Source organism: Macaca thibetana, chromosome 8 (genome assembly GCF_024542745.1).
Source record: "Macaca thibetana thibetana isolate TM-01 chromosome 8, ASM2454274v1, whole genome shotgun sequence".
In the NCBI taxonomy this organism is placed as follows: Eukaryota; Metazoa; Chordata; class Mammalia; order Primates; family Cercopithecidae; genus Macaca; species Macaca thibetana.
The window spans coordinates 15267912-15290181 of NC_065585.1; the positions used below are offsets into that span (position 1 = coordinate 15267912).

Genomic DNA, 22270 nt, shown 5'->3' on the forward strand with positions numbered 1-22270 from the left:
CTTTGTCTCCCCTCCTCAGTCTTCCTCATGCTTTAGGGGCTTACATTAGGGACTGCCTCCAAGGGTCATAATAAGTCCCTCCAACGTGTTAGCTTCTTTTCACTGGGCAGAATTTATCAAAATGTATTTTAAAGGCCCCAAATGCCCACCGTAATTGTGGTCATGACTCTTGGTTGTCTTAAATCCTTTACAATCCATGTCCTCAGGTTCTCTTCTGAGGATTTGAGAGTAGATAGATGGCAGTTGGTGAGAATAAACGACTTATCTCTATAGGGAAACTCTCCCCAGGGGCCTCCTCTTTCTAGTCAACTAGTTATTCTTCCCTGTCCTAGCTTGTGGACTGATTTGTCATCTTTATCATTCCTTCTGGTTGTCTTTTCCTTGCAAGCACCTTCTATGGTTTTGGCTCCTGCACTTATCTACCAGCTTCCTTTAGTTCTTCCAGAATTTAGGGCTTAATAGCCTATTAATTTTCTCCTGGTCATCTGCTTTTTAAAAAATCATAATCTTATGGTTTTGTTTTAGGAGCTTCATCTGAGTCCAATCCCAGTCATCTTTTTTTTGTTCTCTCTTTCTCTCCAACTCATCCAGAGACCTCTGGCACATTTTCTGTGGGTTCTTTGTCTCCAGTTTCTCTCTTGAGACAGAGCATTGTAGGCTAGTAGGACTGACTTGTGCCGGCACAGGCCTGCAGGGTGAGGCTGATCTAGTGGCTTCAAAGGCAGATTAGCAGATTTATCATCTTGAGTTTCCCTTTCATCGTAGATCTACCATTGAGGGCCTCAGCCATTCATAGACAAAAGTTCTGCAACTAATGGTCACTGACCATCCCAACTTAGCCAAGCAACCTGACTCCAATCCCAAAAGTGGTAGAGAACTTGGAATGCTGAAATTAACCCTGAGACCTGATAAAGTCTAGGCAAATGCATTTTTCTTTTTTGCTTTAACAGACTATAATAATATTTTGTGAAAATGTTTCTTCTGTTCTGTGTCTCTCTTAGTTTTCCACTTAACACCAACACATAGACTGAATCTTTGGAGAAGTAAACCATTTTTAAAATATAACCCAAAATGTTTGACTTTTAATTGATCTTCTTCACATCCACTGTTACACCTTGATACACCATCCATACCCCTACAGTCCATGCTCCACACTGCTCCACACTGCAAATGAAGTAGCATTTTAAAATGCTAATCTGATGATGCCACTCCTCTGCTTAAATGATTTCTCCAGGGACATTAGGATGCCAAAGCCGGAGTACTTAATGTGGTACACAAATTATGTGTGTATTAATTATCTTAGTCCTAGTTACCCTCCTGATTGCCCTCTGTACTCTTATATTGGTGGTCTTGCAGTTCCTCAAGTATGTCATGGTCTTCTCAGTTCAGCGTCTGGCTCCCTGCCTTTCTGTCTGCAAACCCATGTTCATCCTTACTACATGCTTCAGTCTCAGTCCAGGAGTCACTTATTCAGGGAAATCTTTTCCTAGGCCTTCCATTAGGTGAGGTCTTATTTTTATACCTTTCCACTGTACTGTGTACTTATTTTCAGCACATATCACAACTGTAATCGTTTGTTTTCTCTATATATAATAAGGCTCCATATGGGCACAGGGAGCATGTCTGTCTATATCCATTTTCCCAGTGCTTGGCACAGGGTAGCCAGTCAATACATTTTCTGACTTACTGGAAAAAAAAAAGGATAATAGCTGTCATTTAGAGTTATTGTGTGGATGAGAAATAATGTCTGTGAAGAGATAGTTCAGTACCTGGTATCTAACAGACACATAAGTACCTACTGTTGTTTTTAACCAGTAGATTAATGTTTTGTAGGGTTACAGAAGTAATTGGTACTATTGGTAGTAATCAGGAGGTTAATGTTTTATAAGGTTACAGAAGGCTACGTACAATGTTGCTTTATTTCAGAGAGTTCATTGTGGTAGAAAGAATAGGGCTTTGGAGTCAGAAATACGTAGCATTTACTAGCTATAACTTTGGGCTCTAAGCTCTTTGAAACTCATTTGATCCATCTGCAATGACCATGTCATAGTTGATGGTGAAAATCAAATGGGAGACTATATTCAGTGTACAGTAGATGTTGACTCATATGTAAATCTTCGTAAATAGGAAAACTGGGTTTTTTTAAGTTACGGGCTGATGACCAGACATAAAGTTTTAAATTTATCATTAATATTTGTTTATTAATCTGACATTTATTAACGTCAGATCATAATTTAACTCTGTAAGCTCTTATTTTCTCTGACCGGAATCTAGCAGCATTTCCCAGTTCTGTGATCTGTAACTGAATTCGTTTGATTTCTATGGCTTTTTGAAATATTGAAATGAAATATTAGTATTTAGTATTTAATATTAGTATTACTATTTAGTATTTCCATTATCAAACACGGTATTTATTAGCCTAGCATCCCAAAAGTAGCACTTATTTCAAAGGGACCATTTTGCTCATGTAATGAATTAGAATATTTATATTGTAGCCTTGAAATGTCAAGTTCTAAGACAAGAAGTTGATTGAACCACATATTTTGTTCTCTTTAGTAACAGAAAGCAAACAGTTTGTGTTTATAAATGAAAAACATATTCAAAGTATGAGAAATTGGTAATTGATTCATAGGCATATACAAACAGTGTGGACACAGTGCCATTGAAGAAAGTTACTCAGTTGTAGATAATAGTTACCATTTCATAAAACCAAATTCCACAGTGTGAAATTATTAAAGTAATATAAAATTTGCCCTTTGATTCTGGTGTTGAATTCAAATTCACTTCTGCACTATTTTCATTCTGGGTTTACAGAATTATAAACCCTTGAATTAGTCCCTTTAAGGTATTTTGTTAAACGGTATTCATAATGTGTGCAGTACATTAGTAATGGCAACATTTAAACTTCTTAATTAGTTTTTATTATATTTAGATCATCTGTTTTTTAAAGGGAACTTTTCTGGGAATTAGCATTTATGAATTGTTCACTTTTTAAAAAAAAAATCACACAGAAACAAACACTAAATGTTTTTTTCAATTTTTTTCTTTAGAAGCAGCATTAAGAGGTCTTCTGGGAGCCTTAACAAGTACCCCATATTCTCCCACCCAGCATCTAGAGCGAGAGCAGGCTCTTGCTAAACAGTTTGCAGAAATTCTTCATTTCACACTCCGGTTTGATGAACTCAAGGTAGAATTATCTATTGGCCCTGATTGTTATGAAAATCATGAATCTTTTAATGAGTACTGGGAGAAAAAGCTGGGAAACATTGTTAAAACGTATTTAAATGATGTCTGCTAGACCTTAATAAAAATGGAAAACTGGATTTAGAAATTATGACTGGTCTTTTGATATATGGCAAAGAGCAAATTACTGAGTATTCAGTCTCAATCTTTTTTTATTTTTTGAGACAGAGTCTTGCTTTGTCACTCAAGGTAGAGTGCAGTGGCGCGATCTCAGCTCACTGCAACCTCTGCCTCCTGGGTTCACGTGATTCTCCCACCTCAACCTCACGAGTAGCTGGGATTACAGGCATGTGCCACTATGCCTGGCTAATTTTTGTATTTTTAGTAGAGACAGGGTTTCACCACGTTGGCCAGGCCGATCTGGAACTCCTGACCTCAGGTGATCCACACCATCTCAGCAGTCTTCATTTAACTTTGTTTAAAAATTATCTCCGAAACAAAATGTTGAGCTTCTTTTCTAATGTTTTTTCTTTTCTGCTCACACCCCCTGCCCCCGTTTTTCAACAGTTTTGTATTAAAATGTTGCTAAAATTTGTTTTTTTCTCCCTTCCTTCTTTCCCGCTTTCTTCCTTTCTTTCTGTTTCTTTTTTCATCTGTCATTGTTTATAGTATTTGGAACTAAAAATACCTTGTTGTTAAAAAGAATGAATGTAGAGGAATAAGCACTAGGTCTCATATCAAGCGACCTGAGTTCCAGTTTGTACTCTGCCACAGTAACCCCAGTCATGAGATGTTGGCCAGGTCCTTTGGTTTTTCAGGGCCTCTGGTACCCTCTCTAGAAAATGGAAGAGCTGGATTCCAAACTTCAGCATTTTATAATTGTATCACAGTCAGATTTGTATGTAAAATTCTAGGTTGAGGATTGCTCTGTTGACCATATCTACATTCTTTTATCGTAGTAACTAAAAACAAGTGCCTAAACAGTCCTTTTTGTTTTTGTTTGATAAACAAGCTTTTAGTACATTACCTGAAATTAACTGAAAAGAAAAGGGAAAGTATACTGCCTGTGGTCTTCCGTTTTATATGTTCAGTAAGGACTGAATACAGTTATAAGCCACCTTAGATTATACCAGTTCTAGTTCTTAAAATGATACTATGAATTATGCAATGTTTTATACTAATTAAAACTGAAGATTTTTCACTTAATTTTTTACATTAGCATTTAGTACATAACATTTTTTTTTCCCACAAATGTCTTATTCAGATGACAAATCCTGCCATACAGAATGATTTCAGCTATTATAGAAGAACATTGAGTCGTATGAGGATTAACAATGTACCGGTAAGTTAATGCTTTGAATTAGGGGGATGGTAAGAATAACTTAGAACCTGTTCATTTTATTATTTTGTTTGTTCATTCAGATAGCATTAAAGCTAGTAATAAAGATAGTAATTATGGGCAGCCACAGCTGTAGGAAGAAAAGCAAACTGTTAACAAACCATATGGTATTTACCTATTTTTCTTCACAGTCTCTTAAATTCCCACAACTACTTCAGTAAAATTGCTTGTCTGTATAACGTTGATGCTTATAAAATTTCGCGATGTACTCTCATTTTAACTGTACAGAAATTTTGTGAGTTCATAGTTACGAGTGTTTTGTCTCCATATTCTTAGAATGGAAGTCTTAGAGAGAAATTATCGTGAGTTAATTTCTCGGAGAGAAATCTTGAACCCAAGTCAGTTTTCCTCCAAGAAATTAATGGTTAATGCTGGCACGAGGGGATAGTGAGGTCATGGCCTGTTAACACATCTGTGCCTGATATGGCTGTTTGAGAAAATGGCTTGTGCCTGCTCCTTGGCTAATATAGCATTTCTTCTGGCTTCTTTAGGTCTGTTAACCTCTTACCATCCTCCTCTTAAGCTGTTTATTACTCTTTTCTACCTCCAAGGAACTAAGTGCCGTTAAGTAAAACTAGAGTGGAAGAAAATATTAGCTTGTTCTCTGTGTATTCTGTGAACCTTATAATTGTTCTGAAAAATTTCAAAGATCAACCCTTGTTTCAAATAGATAGTTTAATAGAGAAGTACTATAACTATGTAAGGAGTGATAAGTGGCATAAGAGATTTAAAATATGTATATATCAAAGACTATCATTCATTTTCTTTTTCCTTGAAAAAATATTTTAGGAAGCACTTGCACTAAGGCACTGAGTTGGAGGAAAAGATTCCTCTTTACGAAACATCTGTTACTTGCACCAATTTGATTTTTGCATTGACCAGTTCCTGGTGTGAGTCTGACCTTAACATCTGTCTTTTTCATACCTACCATGTAAAATAAGATAAAAGCAAAGCAGCCAATCGTATACTATACCCGTCCTTGCCATCACTTAAGGCTAAAGACATTAGTCATCTTGGTTCTTCCTTTTACCCTCAATAATTACAGGTAAAAGCCAATTGTTTTCCGAAGTATCTCTGAAATGTCTTCTCCATCCCCCTTTCCATCTCCTCCTCCCACTGTTCCAGCAGAGAGCCTAATTCCCACTCTTTCTGCAGTCATTCTGCACAGCATAACTCATTTTTCGGACCTACAAGTCTTTTTCCATTTTCTTACAATCCACCCATGATGATCAGTTAATTTTCTTTAGGAAATTGACTTAGTTGTCATTCCTTTCATCTAACACTCTAAATGGCTCCCCATTCCATATGGAAGAAAAATATGAACTTAAGCTAGCATTTAAGGTACTATACAATACAGTCTGACCCCAACCTGTATCTTTCATTGGTTGCAGCCACATTACACTGAATATGCTGAATTACTCTCTAGGGAGTCATTTGAAAACATACTCTTTCCCCTGCCAGATTGGAATACCTTGTTTACCTGCCCAATATCACCTGCAAAAGGATAACTCTTCTCCTTAGTTTCTTCTATTCCAACTTAATATTCCTCTGACTCCCTTTTTGTGTTATCACCTGTTAGAATCTTACCGTGGATGTTGTATGGATACTTAATTGTTCATGATGGAGGACAGGGTACAATTTTATAATCATTTTTCTGTCCTCCATAACATTTAGAATCTCTTGTATGTAGTAGTTCATCAAGGTTTTATTTAGATTCCTTAATATCATTTAAAATATTTTTGAAGAGGTTAATCTTTTAAAAAAAAATAACTTAAGATCATTTGTAGTCTTTTTTTTTTTTTTTTTAAAGAATATTTAAGTATTATCGATACATGAGAGTCTAAAATGTAATTGAGGCAGGCACCCTGCCTGGGTCCTTTTATAATTGTTATTGTATGTAATAATTTGTGAACTAACATCAAATGCTTTTACCTTCCCCACAGGCAGAAGGAGAAAATGAAGTAAATAATGAATTGGCAAATCGAATGTCTTTGTTTTATGCTGAGGCAACTCCAATGCTGAAAACCTTGAGTGATGCCACAACAAAATTTGTGTCAGAGGTAAGCATTGCCTAGGCAGCTGCTCTGTGTTGTTACTCATCCTCCTGTTGCAGACGTGATCTCAGCAAGCCCAAGACATTAAATACCGTCTTGAAGCCAACAGACTCCCAGATGTATGCGTTGAGTCCTGACTTTTTTTCTGAGACCCACATGTGCACACCTGTCCACCTATTTGCAGTGTCTCTGGAGTGGTCGACACCTCAGTGATATCTGATGGTATGGCCAAACCAAACTCTGGGTTGCCTTTTGCAACCCTGCCCTTTCTTTAGTTTTTGCTTTTTCAATTAATAGTACTAGTGCAGGCAAAAACTTACAAGTTATGTCATCCTAAATTCCTTTCTTTTTTTTTTTTTTTTTTTTTTGAGACGGAGTTTCACTCTTGTTGCTTGTTGGCCAGGCTGGAGTGCAATGGCACGATCTCGGCTCACCACAACCTCTGCCTCCCGGATTCAAGCGATTCTCCTGCCTCAGCCTCCCTAGTAGCTGGGGTTACAGGCATGTGCCACCACGCCTGGCTAATTTTGTATTTTTAGTAGAGACAGGGTTTCTCCATGTTGGTCAGGCTGGTCTCGAACTCCCGGCCCCAGGTGATCCACCCGCCTCGGCCTCCCAAAGTGCTGGGATTACAGGCGTGAGCCACCATGCCTGGCCATCATCCTGAATTCCTTTCCATACCTCACTCCCTACATGTATTCCATCAAACAGTCTCGTTGGCTATCCCTCCAAAATATTAATATATCATGAATATGAAAAGTTAGTTTCTTGCCACCAGCCACATCAGACTTCTCATCTGGATTACTGCATTCGTGTCCTGACCATTCTTATTTCCTCCACTCTTGCCCCAGTACAGTCCTTTCTCCATAGAGCAGCCAAGTAATCTTAAAACATAAACCACGTTCGGCCGGGCGCGGTGGCTCAAGCCTGTAATCCCAGCACTTTGGGAGGCCGAGACGGGTGGATCACGAGGTCAGGGGATCGAGACCATCCTGGCTAACATGGTGAAACCCCGTATCTACTAAAAAATACAAAAAAAAACTAGCCGGGCGAGGTGGCGGGCGCCTGTAGTCCCAGCTACTCGGGAGGCTGAGGCAGGAGAATGGCGTGAACCCGGGAGGCGGAGCTTGCAGTGAGCTGAGATCCGGCCACTGCACTCCAGCCTGGGCGACAGAGCGAGACTCCATCTCCAAAAAAAAAAAAAAAAACATAAACCATGTTCCCTCCCTCCTCCATGTAAAATGTTCCCAGTGACTTCCTAGTACCCTTAGGATAGAATCCAACTATTGCATAGCCTGTAAAACTCTACACCTTTGACCCCCTGTCTGCATTGTTGCAGTTGTTCTTACACAGCTGGAATGCAAGTGCCTTTCGGAAGAGTACTGCCTTCGCTATCTTGCTCGTAGCTGTATCCCCAGTGCTTGGAACAGTTGCTTAGAGTCTAGTGCATTATTTAGAAAATTAGGAGTAGGAACCAGGTTTTAAAGTTGCTAATTTTTCACATTATGCTAAATTTTTAATTGTGCTTAAGTAATAACTGTTTGTTACTTTTACTTTTTTTGTTCTTCATATACATCTACAGAATAAAAATTTACCAATAGAAAATACCACAGATTGTTTAAGCACCATGGCTAGTGTATGCAGAGTCATGCTGGAAACACCGTGAGTATCAGCTGATCTTTTTCACTTTAACAGTGCTGTTGAGATGACTGATATTTCAAAACATGTTCATATATGAACATGTTTTATCTGGAAAGTAGAAAGTAAGTATATTCCAAATATTGAATATTAATATGTGAACAAACTTAAAATAATTTGGCTATTTAATGTAACTTCTGGTTAAGCATAAAATAGAGTTAGTTGGTCTTCAGGTACCTCAGACTAGTCAGTCTGACTCAGACCCTTAGTTCTCTTCTCAGAACAGAAATGTGGTGGTGGTGGTTTTTTGGTGGCTGGAATGTAGGAGAAGAGCTTTAAAGCTCCTTGGTTATACTTACCATAAATGTTATTTTTCCATATTTAGTAAAGAATCTTACCCTTTTGCCAAAGGGCTGGAATTATTCTTCTGTTTATCCCTTTGTCTCTCAATTATTAATTGTCACTCTTTTTTGTTTTTTCCAACGCGAACCTGAATTCTTTTTTTTTTCTCTCCTCTCTAAAGCATTTATGATGTAGGATACAGTGTGTCCTGGCTAGATTTTTCCTGTTAGCAGGCAGAAAGAATCCCTCCTGGATTCCAGAATTATAAATACAGTCATGTGCTGCTTAATGACGTTTTGGTCAACAATGGGCCACATATACGATGGTCCAAAGCACTATACTGTACATCTTCTCATTGGAAAACCTTATGAAATAGGAGGGCAACTATCATCATAATCCTCTTCCTTCCCCCCACCACCAGCTTCAGGCAGTGAGGTCCTGGGAAATGAAGGGACAGTATCCATGTGCTTGGATGTCTCTATCTTGGTTCCGTACTCTTTCTGCTGTGATATACTGCCTTCTGTATATAGATAAAAGTTCAGTTTTCTTTTTCACACATGAGAGGAGAATAGGATTGAGTTTTAGTAAAATTGATATCCAGTAATACTATAATTTATTTAAATCAAGTTAGCCCCTAAATAGCCAACCTGCTTGCTCTATTAAGCTAGTGATTTTTCATCATAGGTGGTAACAGCCTTTATGTAGCACCCATTCTCTAAAATTGTTGCTATCAGTCTAGCAGAGGAGTAATACACTAATGTGGGTGCAGATATTATAGAAACCAGAATACATGGGTGATGACTGCTCCACTCACCATCTTCTCATATTTCTGGGGATCTCATTGTGGAGTAAGGGGCATAATGTTAGTGTCCCTTTTAGAGATCAAAGCGGCAAGTCAGCGTCAGCTTAAAGGAGAATCACCTCATTAAAGAATTTTGTATCTGTTTCAGGGGGTTGGTATGGAAAGGAAAACAGACATAAGATTTGAATGTATCAGTGTGGCTACTTGTGAACATACTGCATTCAACTGATTGATAGAAATTTGAATAAAATATTCCAGAAGAGGTTTTTCTTGTGCGTGTGTTTTAAAAAGAATTTTGTAATGCACTTCTTCCATGCATATCTTATCTACTCTTCAGGGAATACAGAAGCAGATTTACAAATGAAGAGACAGTGTCATTCTGCTTGAGGGTAATGGTGGGCGTCATAATACTCTATGACCACGTACATCCAGTGGGAGCATTTGCTAAAACTTCCAAAATTGATGTAAGTTGTTTTATGTAAGTAATTTCAAACGAGTTTCTCCATGGAAACCATAGGATTTTATTTTATGATAAGAGCTAGCAAACTCTCACAAAACTCAGATTTATAGTTTGTGAAATGGTGGACTTTCATCTCCTGTCCTTGGGCTGTGTTTCTTGTGGCCTGTATTCAGGTGCAATAGAATGATCAAAGGATGACTGTACTGTCTATTGAGTACCTCCTGGAAGGCTTCTACTACATATTTGGCAATATAAATAAATAATTAAATATAAGAAATTTTGAATCATGTCCTTTGGCCAAAGGCCATTTCAAATATAAAATGTTTATTTCAGAATACTTACAAAAAGTCAGTAGTGCTGCCAGGTGTGCTGGCTCATGCCTGTAGCCCAAGCACTTTGGCAGGCTGAAGCAGGAGGATCACTCGAGCCCAGGAGTAGAAGACCAGCCTGGACAGCATAGTGAGGACCCCATTTATACAAAACAAGAAAAAATGAGCCAGGTGTGGTGGCACACATTGGTAGTCACAGCTACGTTGAGCGGCTGGGAGTCCAGCCTGCAGTGAGCCATGATCACACCACTGCATTCAGTCTGGGTGACAAGAGAGACCCTGTCTTGAAATTAAAAAGACAGCCAGTAGTGATGCTCCAGTGGAAAACAATGAAGACTTTATGTATTTTCCCTCCCCTACCCAGTCATAATAATTTGTGACTATAGTTGGCTCTCTGCTTTTCTTCTCTCTGTAAAAGTTTGTATTAGAAATAGTTTTCTAATTTCTCTACTTCATAGTTTCTTTCCCCACCCTCTCACATCTAGTTCTTTAATGTTTGGTGAGAATTGTCTTCCTGTTTCCCTTTCATAGCTAGTTGAGGCTCTTAGCATTTCGGATCTCGATTACTGATTGCTAGCCAAGCTTCCTGCCTTCATGTACACCTGTCATATGTAAAGAGAAATGAGTTAATATTTACTGTACAGTTGCCATGTCCCAGGAATTTTACATTTGTTCTCCCTTGTGACTCTGCAAATACTCTAAGGATGTTAGGTGTCATCTCCCTTTACTGACAGGGCAACTAAAGTTTAGCAGATTAAGTAATAGAATTGCTAGTAGGCTGGGTGCAGTGGCTTATGCCTGTGATCCCAGCACTTTGGCAGGCCAAGGCAGGCGGATCACCTAAAGTTAGGAGTTCAAGACCAACCTGGCCAACATGGTGAAATCTCATCTCTATTAAAAAAAAATGCAAAAATGAGCTGGGCATGGTGGCACACATCTGTAGTCCCAGGTACTCGGAAGGCTGAGGTGGGACAATCGCTTGAACCCAGGAGGCAGAGGTTGCAGTGAGCTGAGATCGCACCATTGCACTCTAGCCTGGGTGACAGAGCGAGACTCCATCTCAAAAAAAAAAAAAAAAAAAATTGCTAGAAAATGGTAGAACCCACATTTCTCTGGCTTCCAAAGCCTGTGTTCTTTTTGCTGTATTATGCTTTTTTACAATAACCAGACTAATATATGTTAAATACCATTGTCATCAAGTGGTTACCTTTTAAAATAACCTGTGAGTCCCCTGCTGCCAGGCATAACAGTTCATATGACTCTTCCTGGCTTTCAGCCTCTCATAACTCCAGGTCCAGCACTGAAAAATTCCTATCTGTGCTCTGTGTGATACTTTATTCTGTGGGGTTTCTCTACCTGAAAGCTCCTGTTTTCTTTAACATACTCACTCTGTCCTTTCTTTTTTATTTTATTATTGTTTTTTGAGATGACGTCTTGCTCTGTCACCCAGGCTGGAGTGCAGTGGTGCAATCTCGGCTCACTGCAAGCTCCACCTCCTGGGTTCATGCCATTCTCCTGCCTCAGCCTCCCTAGTAGCTGGGACTACAGGCGCCTGCCACCACGCCTGGCTAATTTTTTTGTATTTTTAGTAGAGATGGGGTTTCACCGTGTCAGGCAGGATGGTCTCGATCTCCTGACCTTGTGGTCTGCCTGCCTCGACCTCCGAAAGTGCTGGGATTACAGGCGTGAGCCACCGCGCCCGGCCCATTCTGTCCTTTAAATCGCCACTCAGCACGTTTTCCAGGAAGTCTTCCCTTAGCAAACCCTTTGTTTTCATTGCATGTGTGGTACTTTAGCTTGACTGATTCTGTTCTCACTGACTAAGTGAGAATAATAACACTTAGGTTGGGTTTTTTCTGTTCTAAGAATAATTAATTTGACATAGTATGTTATCTCTTGGGTTCCATAGTTACGGTCTTGGTTTATTTTACTATTTTGAAAAGGAATGTTACATGAAAAAAATGGCTGTTTTACCTTTTCTGTTTTCTTTTTCTTTAGATGAAAGGTTGTATCAAAGTTCTTAAGGACCAACCTCCTAATAGTGTAGAAGGTCTTCTAAATGCTCTCAGGTGTGTATATGTACGCATACATATGTACAGAAAAAATCTGTAAGGAAAATGGTTTATGTAAAGAAAATGCATTAAGTGTGAATAGGATATAAAAATAAGTGTTCAAGCTGGAAATATGAAGATCCTATTTTGTTTACTGATAATCTCGCTTCCAAACACTGGTGACAGTATTTACGATGAGGAATGTGTGGGACACATGACAATAGCAGCTTCATTTTCTGGTTGAAGATTTTGGCTTTTACTTGTTGCTTCTCTTGAAACAGAGATTGCTTGTTTTTTTAATAAAAGTATTATATGCCAGTTATAAATAAAATTCAGAAAACATAAAATGTAAATAAAAAGAAATAATGTAATCTCACCATTTTGAGATAAGCCACTATTAGCCTATAGCCTTCCAGAGTTTTTTCTTTACATATGTAGATAATAGCTCTATGTAGTAGTTATCTTTTTACAAAATAATATCATACAAAATGGCTTGTAACTAACTAGCTCTTTCCTCTTAATAGAACGTAATTACATTTGTGTTCAGACTTGTGTTCTGTTACTTTTACGTATTTCTTATAATAAAAATTAAGTAGTCATTATTTAATGTCTGTTCTTAGATTAGTTTTACTTAATTTAGTTGCTCAAACTTCTGCGAATGCTAGAACATTATTTATTTCTTTATTTAGAGATGGAGTCTTGCTCTGTCACTCAGGCTAGAGTACAGTGGCACAATCTTGGCTTATTGCAACCTCCGCCTCCCGGGTTCAAGTGATTCTGCTGCCTCAGCCTCCCGAGAAGCTGGGATTACAGGCGTGTGCCTGTATTTTCTAATTTTAGTAAAGACGGCATTTCACCATGTTGACCAGGATGGTCTCAAACTCGTGACCTCAAGTGATCCACCCACCTCGGCCTCCCAAAGTGCTAGGATTACAGGCGTGAGCCACTGTGCCCAGCTGCTAGAACATTTTTTTTTTTTTTTTTTTTTTTGAGACGGAGTCTTGCTCTGTAGCCCGGGCTGGAGTGCAGTGGCCGGATCTCAGCTCACTGCAAGCTCCGCCTCCCGGGTTTAGGCCATTCTCCTGCCTCAGCCTCCGGAGTAGCTGGGACTACAGGCGCCCGCCACCTCGCCCGGCTAGTTTTTTGTATTTTTAGTAGAGACGGGGTTTCACGGTGTTAGCCAGGATGGTCTCGATCTCCTGACCTCGTGATCCGCCCGTCTAGGCCTCCCAAAGTGCTGGGATTACAGGCTTGAGCCACCGTGCCCGGCCTAGAACATTTTTAAATGAAAATCTCAGTATTTTATAATACTTGACTACAGAGATTTAATTGGTAGTATTCACATGACATAAAAGATGACATCCCATTACTTGATTTTTTGGGGGTTTAAACACAAAAATTACATGAACACAGAAATATTTATAGAATGATATTTACCACATAAAATGTAGGCTGTATCATTTCAGCTAAGTGGAACTGTCAAATGATTTTATTAAGATTATGAAAAAATGTTTAAAAATAGTTTTTAAAAGATTATGAAAAGTGTTGCATAAGCGGTTACTGCCTGAATAAAGGTGATCTATTCTAAATGAACATCAGCAAGATTAAGGAACATAATTTAAAATCCTTATAATGTCAAACTATTGTAACCATAAGCTTAGTTTTTAGAATTCTGTATTCTTGGGGTTTTTACAATGCATACTTCAGTGGTTTTGCCAATATTTAATGATATCATGAGTCTTTCCTCCTTGGTTTCTTTCCGAATACTCCCTGTGTCTCAGGCAGCCTGATTTTTCTCCCAAGCCTTTGTCTTTTTGATTGGTCAGGCTCTTTGAAGCCAGCAAGTGGCAGGAAATCTTTTTCAAAAACTTAGAGGTAATTGAGATCTAGGAGGTTTTAGGATTCTTTCTTCAGCTTGAAGGTAGTATGCCTAACTCAGAATCCTACTTTTCACTTTAAGGGTAGTTCAGTTTCCTTTTCCTTAGAATGAAAGCAGAGGAGGGCAGTGATGGCGAGTGAAAGACAGGGTTGAAGTCCCCCACAAAGTAATCTGTGTTTGAGGGAAAGGGGAGGGAAGGAAAGCAACATGGAGGCAAGAGTCACCTGTCAGTTTGGCACATTTTCTTTCCTTTGTAATAGATAATGGAAACTAGAAAATAAAATGTTGCTTTTAGAAACAACAAAATCAGGTCTGACTTGGGACTCAGGCACTTTCCTTTTAAACAAACACCCTAGCTGATATAGATAATGCTGATACTTTGAAAAATATTTCTTAAAGTAAATCCATCTAGCCTTTAATATGTTTTACTGAGAGCACATGTTTAGAAAGCATTTTGTAACCCCAAAAATACTACACGAGTGTTACACACCTCCACCAAATAGAACTTAGTGACCAAAACATTGTAAATGAGAGAATAATTCCATATGCATATATATGTTTGTTTTGAATGCTTTTCTGTAGTAATTACTTATATAGAACTTCCTGTGCTACTAAGAGAAGGCATCAAGTCATATGTCCATTTTACAGGTGGAAAAATGGAACCAAATACATTTAATCATAAGAGGGAAAGAAAGAGAACTGGGAGTTCAGGTTCAGTAGTAGATAATTGTCTTCTTTATTAAATTTAAGAGTAAAGGTAAATAATTGGGTTTTTTTTAGTAGAACAGTCATGCATTTGGAAAAAATTTTGTTTTTGTGCACAAAGGAAAGTAACGCCATATATCTTCATGTTTTATTTTAGCATGTATTAGATAATATTGGCCTTTTCTTGATAAATGAGTGTGGTGATGCAGTGTGCTCTGGATTGGCTTTGTCCAAAGAAGGGAGCTAAGATCACATCCCATAGAAGGAGCGAGAACTTGCGTCATGGGTACAGAGGAAAACACCACCCTTCAAATAGTATAGTACATTGCTGAGTAGTGATCCTTTTAATTACTCTGCAGTAGAAATTTTACTGTGCACATTACTTGGCTCTTTCCACTATTTAGTTGTATAAAGAAGTAGGGGAGAAATAAATGAAGAAATGGATTTTGAGAACTTCGAGACATCTGTAGGATTTCATGTAATTGTGTATACTTTACATAAAGAGAACAAAAAGGTTAAATCCTTGCAACATCACTTAGCATTTAATGTAAATATTCCTTTATGGATTTTTTTTCTTCCCAACCTGGCTGCTTATTTTGTCTTCCTTCCACAAATATTTGTTGAGCACCAGTTATGTGCCAGGCACTCTGATACCTATTCAAAAACATGAGAACAGTTTGGGAGTGACTTCTCAGTAACATTGTAGACAGTATATCAGGTACTTAATAAGCATTCTTCAGTTTTTAAATTAATTTGAAATGAACCTAATAGGAATTGGGTTTAAATTTCTTAAACACAGAAAGATGATCTGTGTGGACCTGCTGAAAAGGATGTAGTCCTAGCTGGGCATGGTGGCACACACCTGTCATCCCAGCTACTTGTGAGCCCAAGGCAGGAGGATTACTTGGGCTCTCAATTGCCCAAGCACAGGAATTGAAGGCCAGCCAGGGTAATATAGCCAGACCTTGTCTCTAGAAAAAAAGATCTAGTCCTTAAGATTATATGTGGAATTCTTGTGAACCAAATTAGTCTGTCTGGGTTATCTCCAAAATACAGTCCACACCCACACATTGAACACCTGTCTCCATTGCTGCTGTAATCTGGCCCAAGCCTTGACATCTGATCATCTCACACTTGGTGCTCAGTAACAGCCCCCTTATTTAATGCCTCCCTGCTGCTCCTTCTGTTCCCCACAGCTCGCCCTCAACAGCCAGAATGATAAAACTTAAGTGACATCACACCCCTCTCCTGCTTAATATGCTCCACTGGCTTTTATTGCACTTAAAATAATCTCCAAACTCCTTACTATGTGTGGCCTCTGGGTGTCCATGTGAGATGGTTTTTCCCTGTCTCTGTATGTAGCCTCTTCTTGTTATACTTCTCTTCTTGTTATACTCCTTTGCCACTAGGCTTTACCTTGTCACTGATATTAGTGTATCATTATCTTTCTCCGTCTGCTGGGTTGTAAGCTCCTTGAACAGTGCCTGAGACATAGGCTTGCTTAGTGGATTTTTACTGCTTAAGGGAATACTGTCGTGAATCTTTATGATTATCACTCTTGTTTTTTTTAATTCTTACGTTGGATTTGCATGCATGTAGCAAAACACATGCCTAGAAATAAGGCACTTGGAGAATTGAGACATTTTAGAGATATAACAGCTGTAGTAATTGACACATCTTAAATACAGAATAGAACAGGGGTTGGAATACTTTTCTGTGAAGAGCCAGGGAGTAAGTAGATATTAAAGGCTTTGTGGGCCACATGGTTTCTGTCATAGCTCCTCACCTCTGCCACCATAGCAGGAAGGTAACCATAGATGGTACATGAATGAATCAACATGTGTGTTTCAATAAAATTTTTGTATGTAAGCACTGAAATTTGAATTTTGTAGAATTTCCACAATAACACATGAAATAGTACTATTTCTTTTTTTTGTCTTCCTTCCCCCACCCCCCCCATCCAAAAGGTTAAAAAATAGACTTAGCTCACAGTCCATACAAAAATTGGTGGTTTGGATGGCCCATGGGCTATAATTTGCCAGCCTCTGGGGTAGAACAGCATTTTCTTCTGAGTGAGAAGTTACAGCTAATTGTTTACTTGAGAGGTTAACCAATCATCTCAGCAATGTAGTTGTAACTCAGTTAAATAGCTACTGGCTATTCAGTTAGAAAGGGAGTGAGGATGACAGGCTGTGCAGAACCTGAACAGGGTTAAAGCTACAATGAGAAGCCATCATTTTGAGAGTTTTGCTGAGACCAATTTCCCATCCTGTCATAATTAGAGAACCTGATACTGATTCTTTTTTAAGTTCCTAAAACCGATCTTTTTTCTTTCCTCTTTTTAGGTACACAACAAAACATTTGAATGATGAGACTACCTCCAAGCAAATTAAATCCATGCTGCAATAACAATTCTGGAATAAGCACCTGCTGTAGACAGAAGACAGTATTCTGCAATGACTGAGAATGCACAGTTTTTTAGTGATTGCAATTACTATCTCATTTATTCTTGCTTTTATTTCTTTCCTCTGTTCCTCTTCCCTCTTTTTTAATCATGTTCTTGTTCTTAAGACTTCTTTTCTGTGCCAAAATTAGTAAAGTTACACTCTGAAGGGATATCATCCTTTCAAACAGGCCATCTAAGGCAGCTAATTATGCATTGCATTGGGGTCTCTACTGAGAAAAATTCTGTGACTTGAACTAAATATTTTTAAATGTGGATTTTTTTTGAAACTAATATTTAATATTGCTTCTCCTGCATGGCAAAACTGCCTATTCTGCTATTTAAAAACCCTCAATGACTTTATTTTCTACTGCCGCCTTTTTCATGTGCAACCAAAATGAAAATGTTTAAATTAACTGTGTTGTACAAATGGTACCCAACACAAACTTTTTTTAAATTAGTAATACTTTTGTTTAAAGTTTTAAGTTTGCATTTTGACTTTTTTTGTAAGGATGTATGTTGTGTGTTTAACCTTTATTAACTAACGTTAAAAACTGTGATGTGTGCGTAGAATATTACGTATGCATGTTCATGTCTAAAGAATGGCTGTTGATGATAAAATAAAAATCAGCTTTCATTTTTCTAAGTGTGGCTTGGTTTACTGATGTTTTGTTTTTAGGCTTCTAAAGTTTTCCCCATGTATGTTTTTATGGAATGCATATATACATTACATGATTTTTTCTTTTAGGGGAGAGCCGGGTCTTTTCATTAGAATTTTTATCATTGTCTATGTATATAATTTTAATTGCCTTTAAAATTTTGCTAAGTATATTAAGACCAGTGATCTTTTCATTAACTGGACTTTTATTCTTGATTTACTCTTGTATGGATGTAGTAATGAAAGGAAAACCGCATCCTAGCTTGATTCTCCATTTCCAGGAGAGTGGGTAGCAACGTGAAGGCAGAGTAGCCCTTTAATCCTGGGAAGAGAGTGATTATAAGAGGGACTTCCTAGGAGAAAAGCAGAGGCCATGGTCTCACTAGTGGAGGAAAACTAACATGTTTTTCAGTCTGAGATCATAAAACCTAAATCATGAAATCTAAATCTCACGGTTGGAAGAAACTGCTTAAAGGTTGTCTAGTTCAACCATGCCAGTGTTTTAAATATTTAGGAATATCCGAGGTATAATGCAATTAAAATGCTTAACCATGGAAGAGAATCACAGAGGCTTTCAGACCCTTCTGTATTAATAGGGCCAGATCATGGCACACACAGCTTCTCAAGATCACATCCCTGCTGATCTCTCTGGCCCTCCCGCTCACTGCTCCCCCACTTCACACCCTGTTCTGCAGCCAGGCCCTACTGCTTGCTATTCACAAATTGTCCCATGCGATGTCACTTCCTTAACTCTGGTCTGGCTGGTACCTGAACCTAACATTCCCTTCCTCCCCTTGTGACCATCTAATGAAAGCCAACTTTCATTTTGAAGTGTTATCTTCTGTTACCTCCTTCATGGAGCCTTCTGGATAACATTGGCCATATCCTTCTAGGCATCTTCTAAGAATAGTGTAATGGGCTAAATAGTGACCCCCAGGAGATACATTCACTGGGAACCTGCACGTGTGACCCTATTTGGGAAAAGTTTTTGCAGATGAAATCAAGGATCGGGAAATGAGATCAACCTGTAGTAGGATGGGCCCTAAATTCAATGACCAGCTATTAGAAAAGAAGGGGAAAGAGACGTACAGAGCTGAAGGCCATGTGAAGATGGAGGCAGAGATTAGAGCAATGCATCTATGAGCCAAAGAACCGTAAGAATTGGAAGTCGCTAGAAGCTAGGAAAGAAGCTTGTCACAGATTATCTCAGAGTCTCGAGAAGGAACCAACCCTGCCAATATCTTAATTTCAGATATCTGGCCTCCAGGATTGTGAGGGAATAAGTTTCTGTTGTTTTAAGCCATGCGGTTTGTGGTATTTTGGTATAGCAGCCTTAAGAATCTGATACGTGTATCTCGTAAAACATCTCTGATACTTACCTGCACTTGTGGCTGTGTTGTCTGATTCTATAAGAGCCGTAGTATCTGGATACTAGAGAGTCTGCGAACTTGAGAGAAGGGCCATGTCTGATTTTCCTTCAGTGTCCCAAGGAAGGATCTTGCACAGTACCCGGATTTGGAGAGGTGCCAAGTGAATGCTTCGGTGGACTGAATGAATACAAATCAAAAATAATGATGCAGCTGGAATGGATGCAGTAAGATTGCTGTGGCCTATGCAGTTCACATGGTTCACACTCTGCATGTTGAAGAATAAGTGGACAAATCTCTTTAGCCCAGGGGCTAGCAAACCGGTCTTTGGGCCAATTTATCCACCATCTGTTTTTGTACAGCTTGTGAGCTAAAAATGGTTTTTAAAAAGGTTGAATACAATGAAAAGAATAATATTTTGTGGCATGAGAAAAGCATATGAAATTCAAATTTTAGTGTTCATAAATAAAATTTTATTGGAACCTAAGCCTCACTCATTTGTTGACACATTTATCGAGACTTTTGCACAACAACAGCAGAATTGAGTTGTGACAAAGACCATATGGCCCTCAAAAGCTAAAATATATTTACTGTCCGACCCTTTCCAGAAAGAATGTTCCTCTCCCTCCACTAGATCCAAGAGTAGGGTTATCTGACAACGTAGTGTGATGGAAGCTGAGGGCTGCAGTGTCATCGAAGGACACAGCACTGCGGCCACAAGATGATTCAACTTCAGATCTAGTACTTGCCATTCAGATTGCCAGAGAGAGCAAGCAGGCATCTTCTCTGCCAACTCTGTCTGCAGTTCTCATGTCTGTCCTTATTCAGGGGTAGGCATGGAGTCAGCCAGTGTATTAGTCCATTTTCACACTGCTTATAAATACACATCCAAGACTGGGCATTTATGAAAGAGAGGTTTAATTGACTTACAGTTGCATGTGGCTGGGGAGGCCTCACAATCATGGGAGAAGGTGAAAGGCACATCTCACTTGATGGCAGACAAGAGAAGAGTTTTTGCAGAAAAACTCCCCGTTAACCATCAGCTCTCATGAGACTTACTGTCATGAGAACAGTACGGGAAAGTCCTGCCCTCATTATTCAATTACTTCCCACTGGGTCCCTCCCACAACACGTGGGAATTCAAGATGAGATTTGGGTGGGGACACAACCAAACCTTGCCAGCCAGGATTAATTACTGCCCACTGGAAGAAGGTATGAGTCTGCTCTGGTGTAGGAAAATCCTTTGAACCCCAGTCTTGTCTCTAAAACGCACCTGGTTAGTGTGTCTCTACTCATCCTATGCCCCAGCTTTTCTTCACAATTTAGAGAAATCCATTGCCTCATCTCTTCCACCAAACATGCCCGTAATTAACTCACCACTGCCCCATTTCCACAGCCCTCAACATAGATAAGTGGAACTTCTCAACTGGCTGGCTTCTCACTTAAAAAGATTTGGGCTAAGAAGCATTCTGGACCATTTTAAGATTGCTGCAAGTATTTTAGACTTGTCATAAGGATTAATGACATTTGTACTCAAATCTAGGTCTTTTGAGTTGAAATGTCATTCTGATTCCATTTGAGATTGCAGTTAACTGCAGTTTTGAAGTTCTTACTGTTGGAAGCACATTTCAAACTTCAGAGTAAGATTCAATCATAGAAGATGCAATGCAAAGATCTGTGGGTCAAGGGTCAGGAGACCCAAGCCATTATCTCTTCTTTGAAACTCTTATTTTCCTCATCAGTAAAATGAGAGAATTGAAACAGATGATCTCTAACACTGATTCCATGTCTTATATACTGTCTGCAAAGGCACTAGTAGTGTGAATACTTAAAAGACAGGCTTTAGGCAGTGGAGTGTAGTTTATTCTGGTCTCCCTCTTTAACTCCATGTGACTTTGGGCGAGTCTCATGTGTCCTCGTAACAGGGAATACTCAAAATACCTACCTCTCCAGGGTGGTCCTGAGAATTGTGCTAGTTTAATGCCCACAATGTCCTATGCATATCAGAAGTTTTATTCTGGCCATCATGACGTTTGACTACATTAAACGCAGTAGGTATTATATCTATTAACATGCATTGTTTCCCATTCTAAAGTAATCTACAGTAGTAGTTTCACTACTTTCCTCAGTCCATGTGGATGCTAGGCAAACCTGCACAATTTTTTGTTTGTTTTGTTTTGAGACAGAATCTCGCTCTGTCGTCCTCCTGGCACATACAGTGAAATGTTCTGGTTGGACGTATCTAGGTGAGTCTCTAATCTCCTCTCCTCTGAGCTGTGGTGGCGTTTTGTTCACTCGTCTGTGATAGCACTGAACATTGAAGCAAGCATCTTACTGCAGTGGGCACCAGGGAGCCACCCAGTGCACAGGACCCAAGGCCCACAATATATATTGAAGGACCATGAAAACATTTCACTATATTTTAAAAGCAGAAGGGAAAAAAATACACTTGTAGGTCTAAGAGAATGTCTTAATGCCTAAGAAAAAAAGTATTAATGTATTTATACCAACACAGTCTTGTGATAATTTTTCATATTTTTCTAGAGGAAAGGTCCCACGAAGGCCAAAGTGTTTGGGGTCCCTGAGAGTCACAAGCATGGGGAGCAGGAGGCAACGACCCAAGTGGGGCCTGTTTCTGGGGGTGCCAGAGGTGTGCCCGCTGGGCAGTGGGGAGGAGTCAGGGAGGGGACAGCTGCGCAGGTGCCACCCAAAGTCGGGTTCCACCTCAGGTGGGCGGGACCAAGGGAGAGGGTCTCCAAAGGCCGCAGGGCCAGAGGGGTGGGGTGAGGGCAGGGATGGGGAGGCGGCTACTCTAATGCCCCTTGGCCTGCCCTCCTGAGAGGGGCCACCTGAAGTACCACCTAGGTCCGGGCCTCTGGCAACTCTGTACCTGAGGCTCTGGGTCGCTGCTCACGAGCCCAGGCTGTGCCCCACGCGGGACCTTGCTGGCACCCCTGGCC

At 39.4% G+C, this 22270-nt stretch overlaps 1 protein-coding gene across 15 annotated transcripts in view; it reads left to right on the forward strand.

Moving 5' to 3' along the window:
• Positions 1-17931, forward strand: part of CYRIB (CYFIP related Rac1 interactor B) — a 174259-nt gene extending 156328 nt beyond the window's left edge. For all 15 annotated transcript variants that reach the window (XM_050801607.1, XM_050801614.1, XM_050801610.1 and 12 more), the window contains 7 exons: positions 3051-3187; positions 4448-4525; positions 6526-6642; positions 8219-8298; positions 9756-9882; positions 12206-12276; positions 17188-17931. In XM_050801607.1, coding sequence (XP_050657564.1) covers positions 3051-3187; positions 4448-4525; positions 6526-6642; positions 8219-8298; positions 9756-9882; positions 12206-12276; positions 17188-17251 — 674 coding nt within the window. In that variant the 3' untranslated portion in view covers positions 17252-17931. The remainder of the gene's footprint in view (positions 1-3050; positions 3188-4447; positions 4526-6525; positions 6643-8218; positions 8299-9755; positions 9883-12205; positions 12277-17187) is intronic.
• Positions 17932-22270: the final 4339 nt, after the last annotated feature.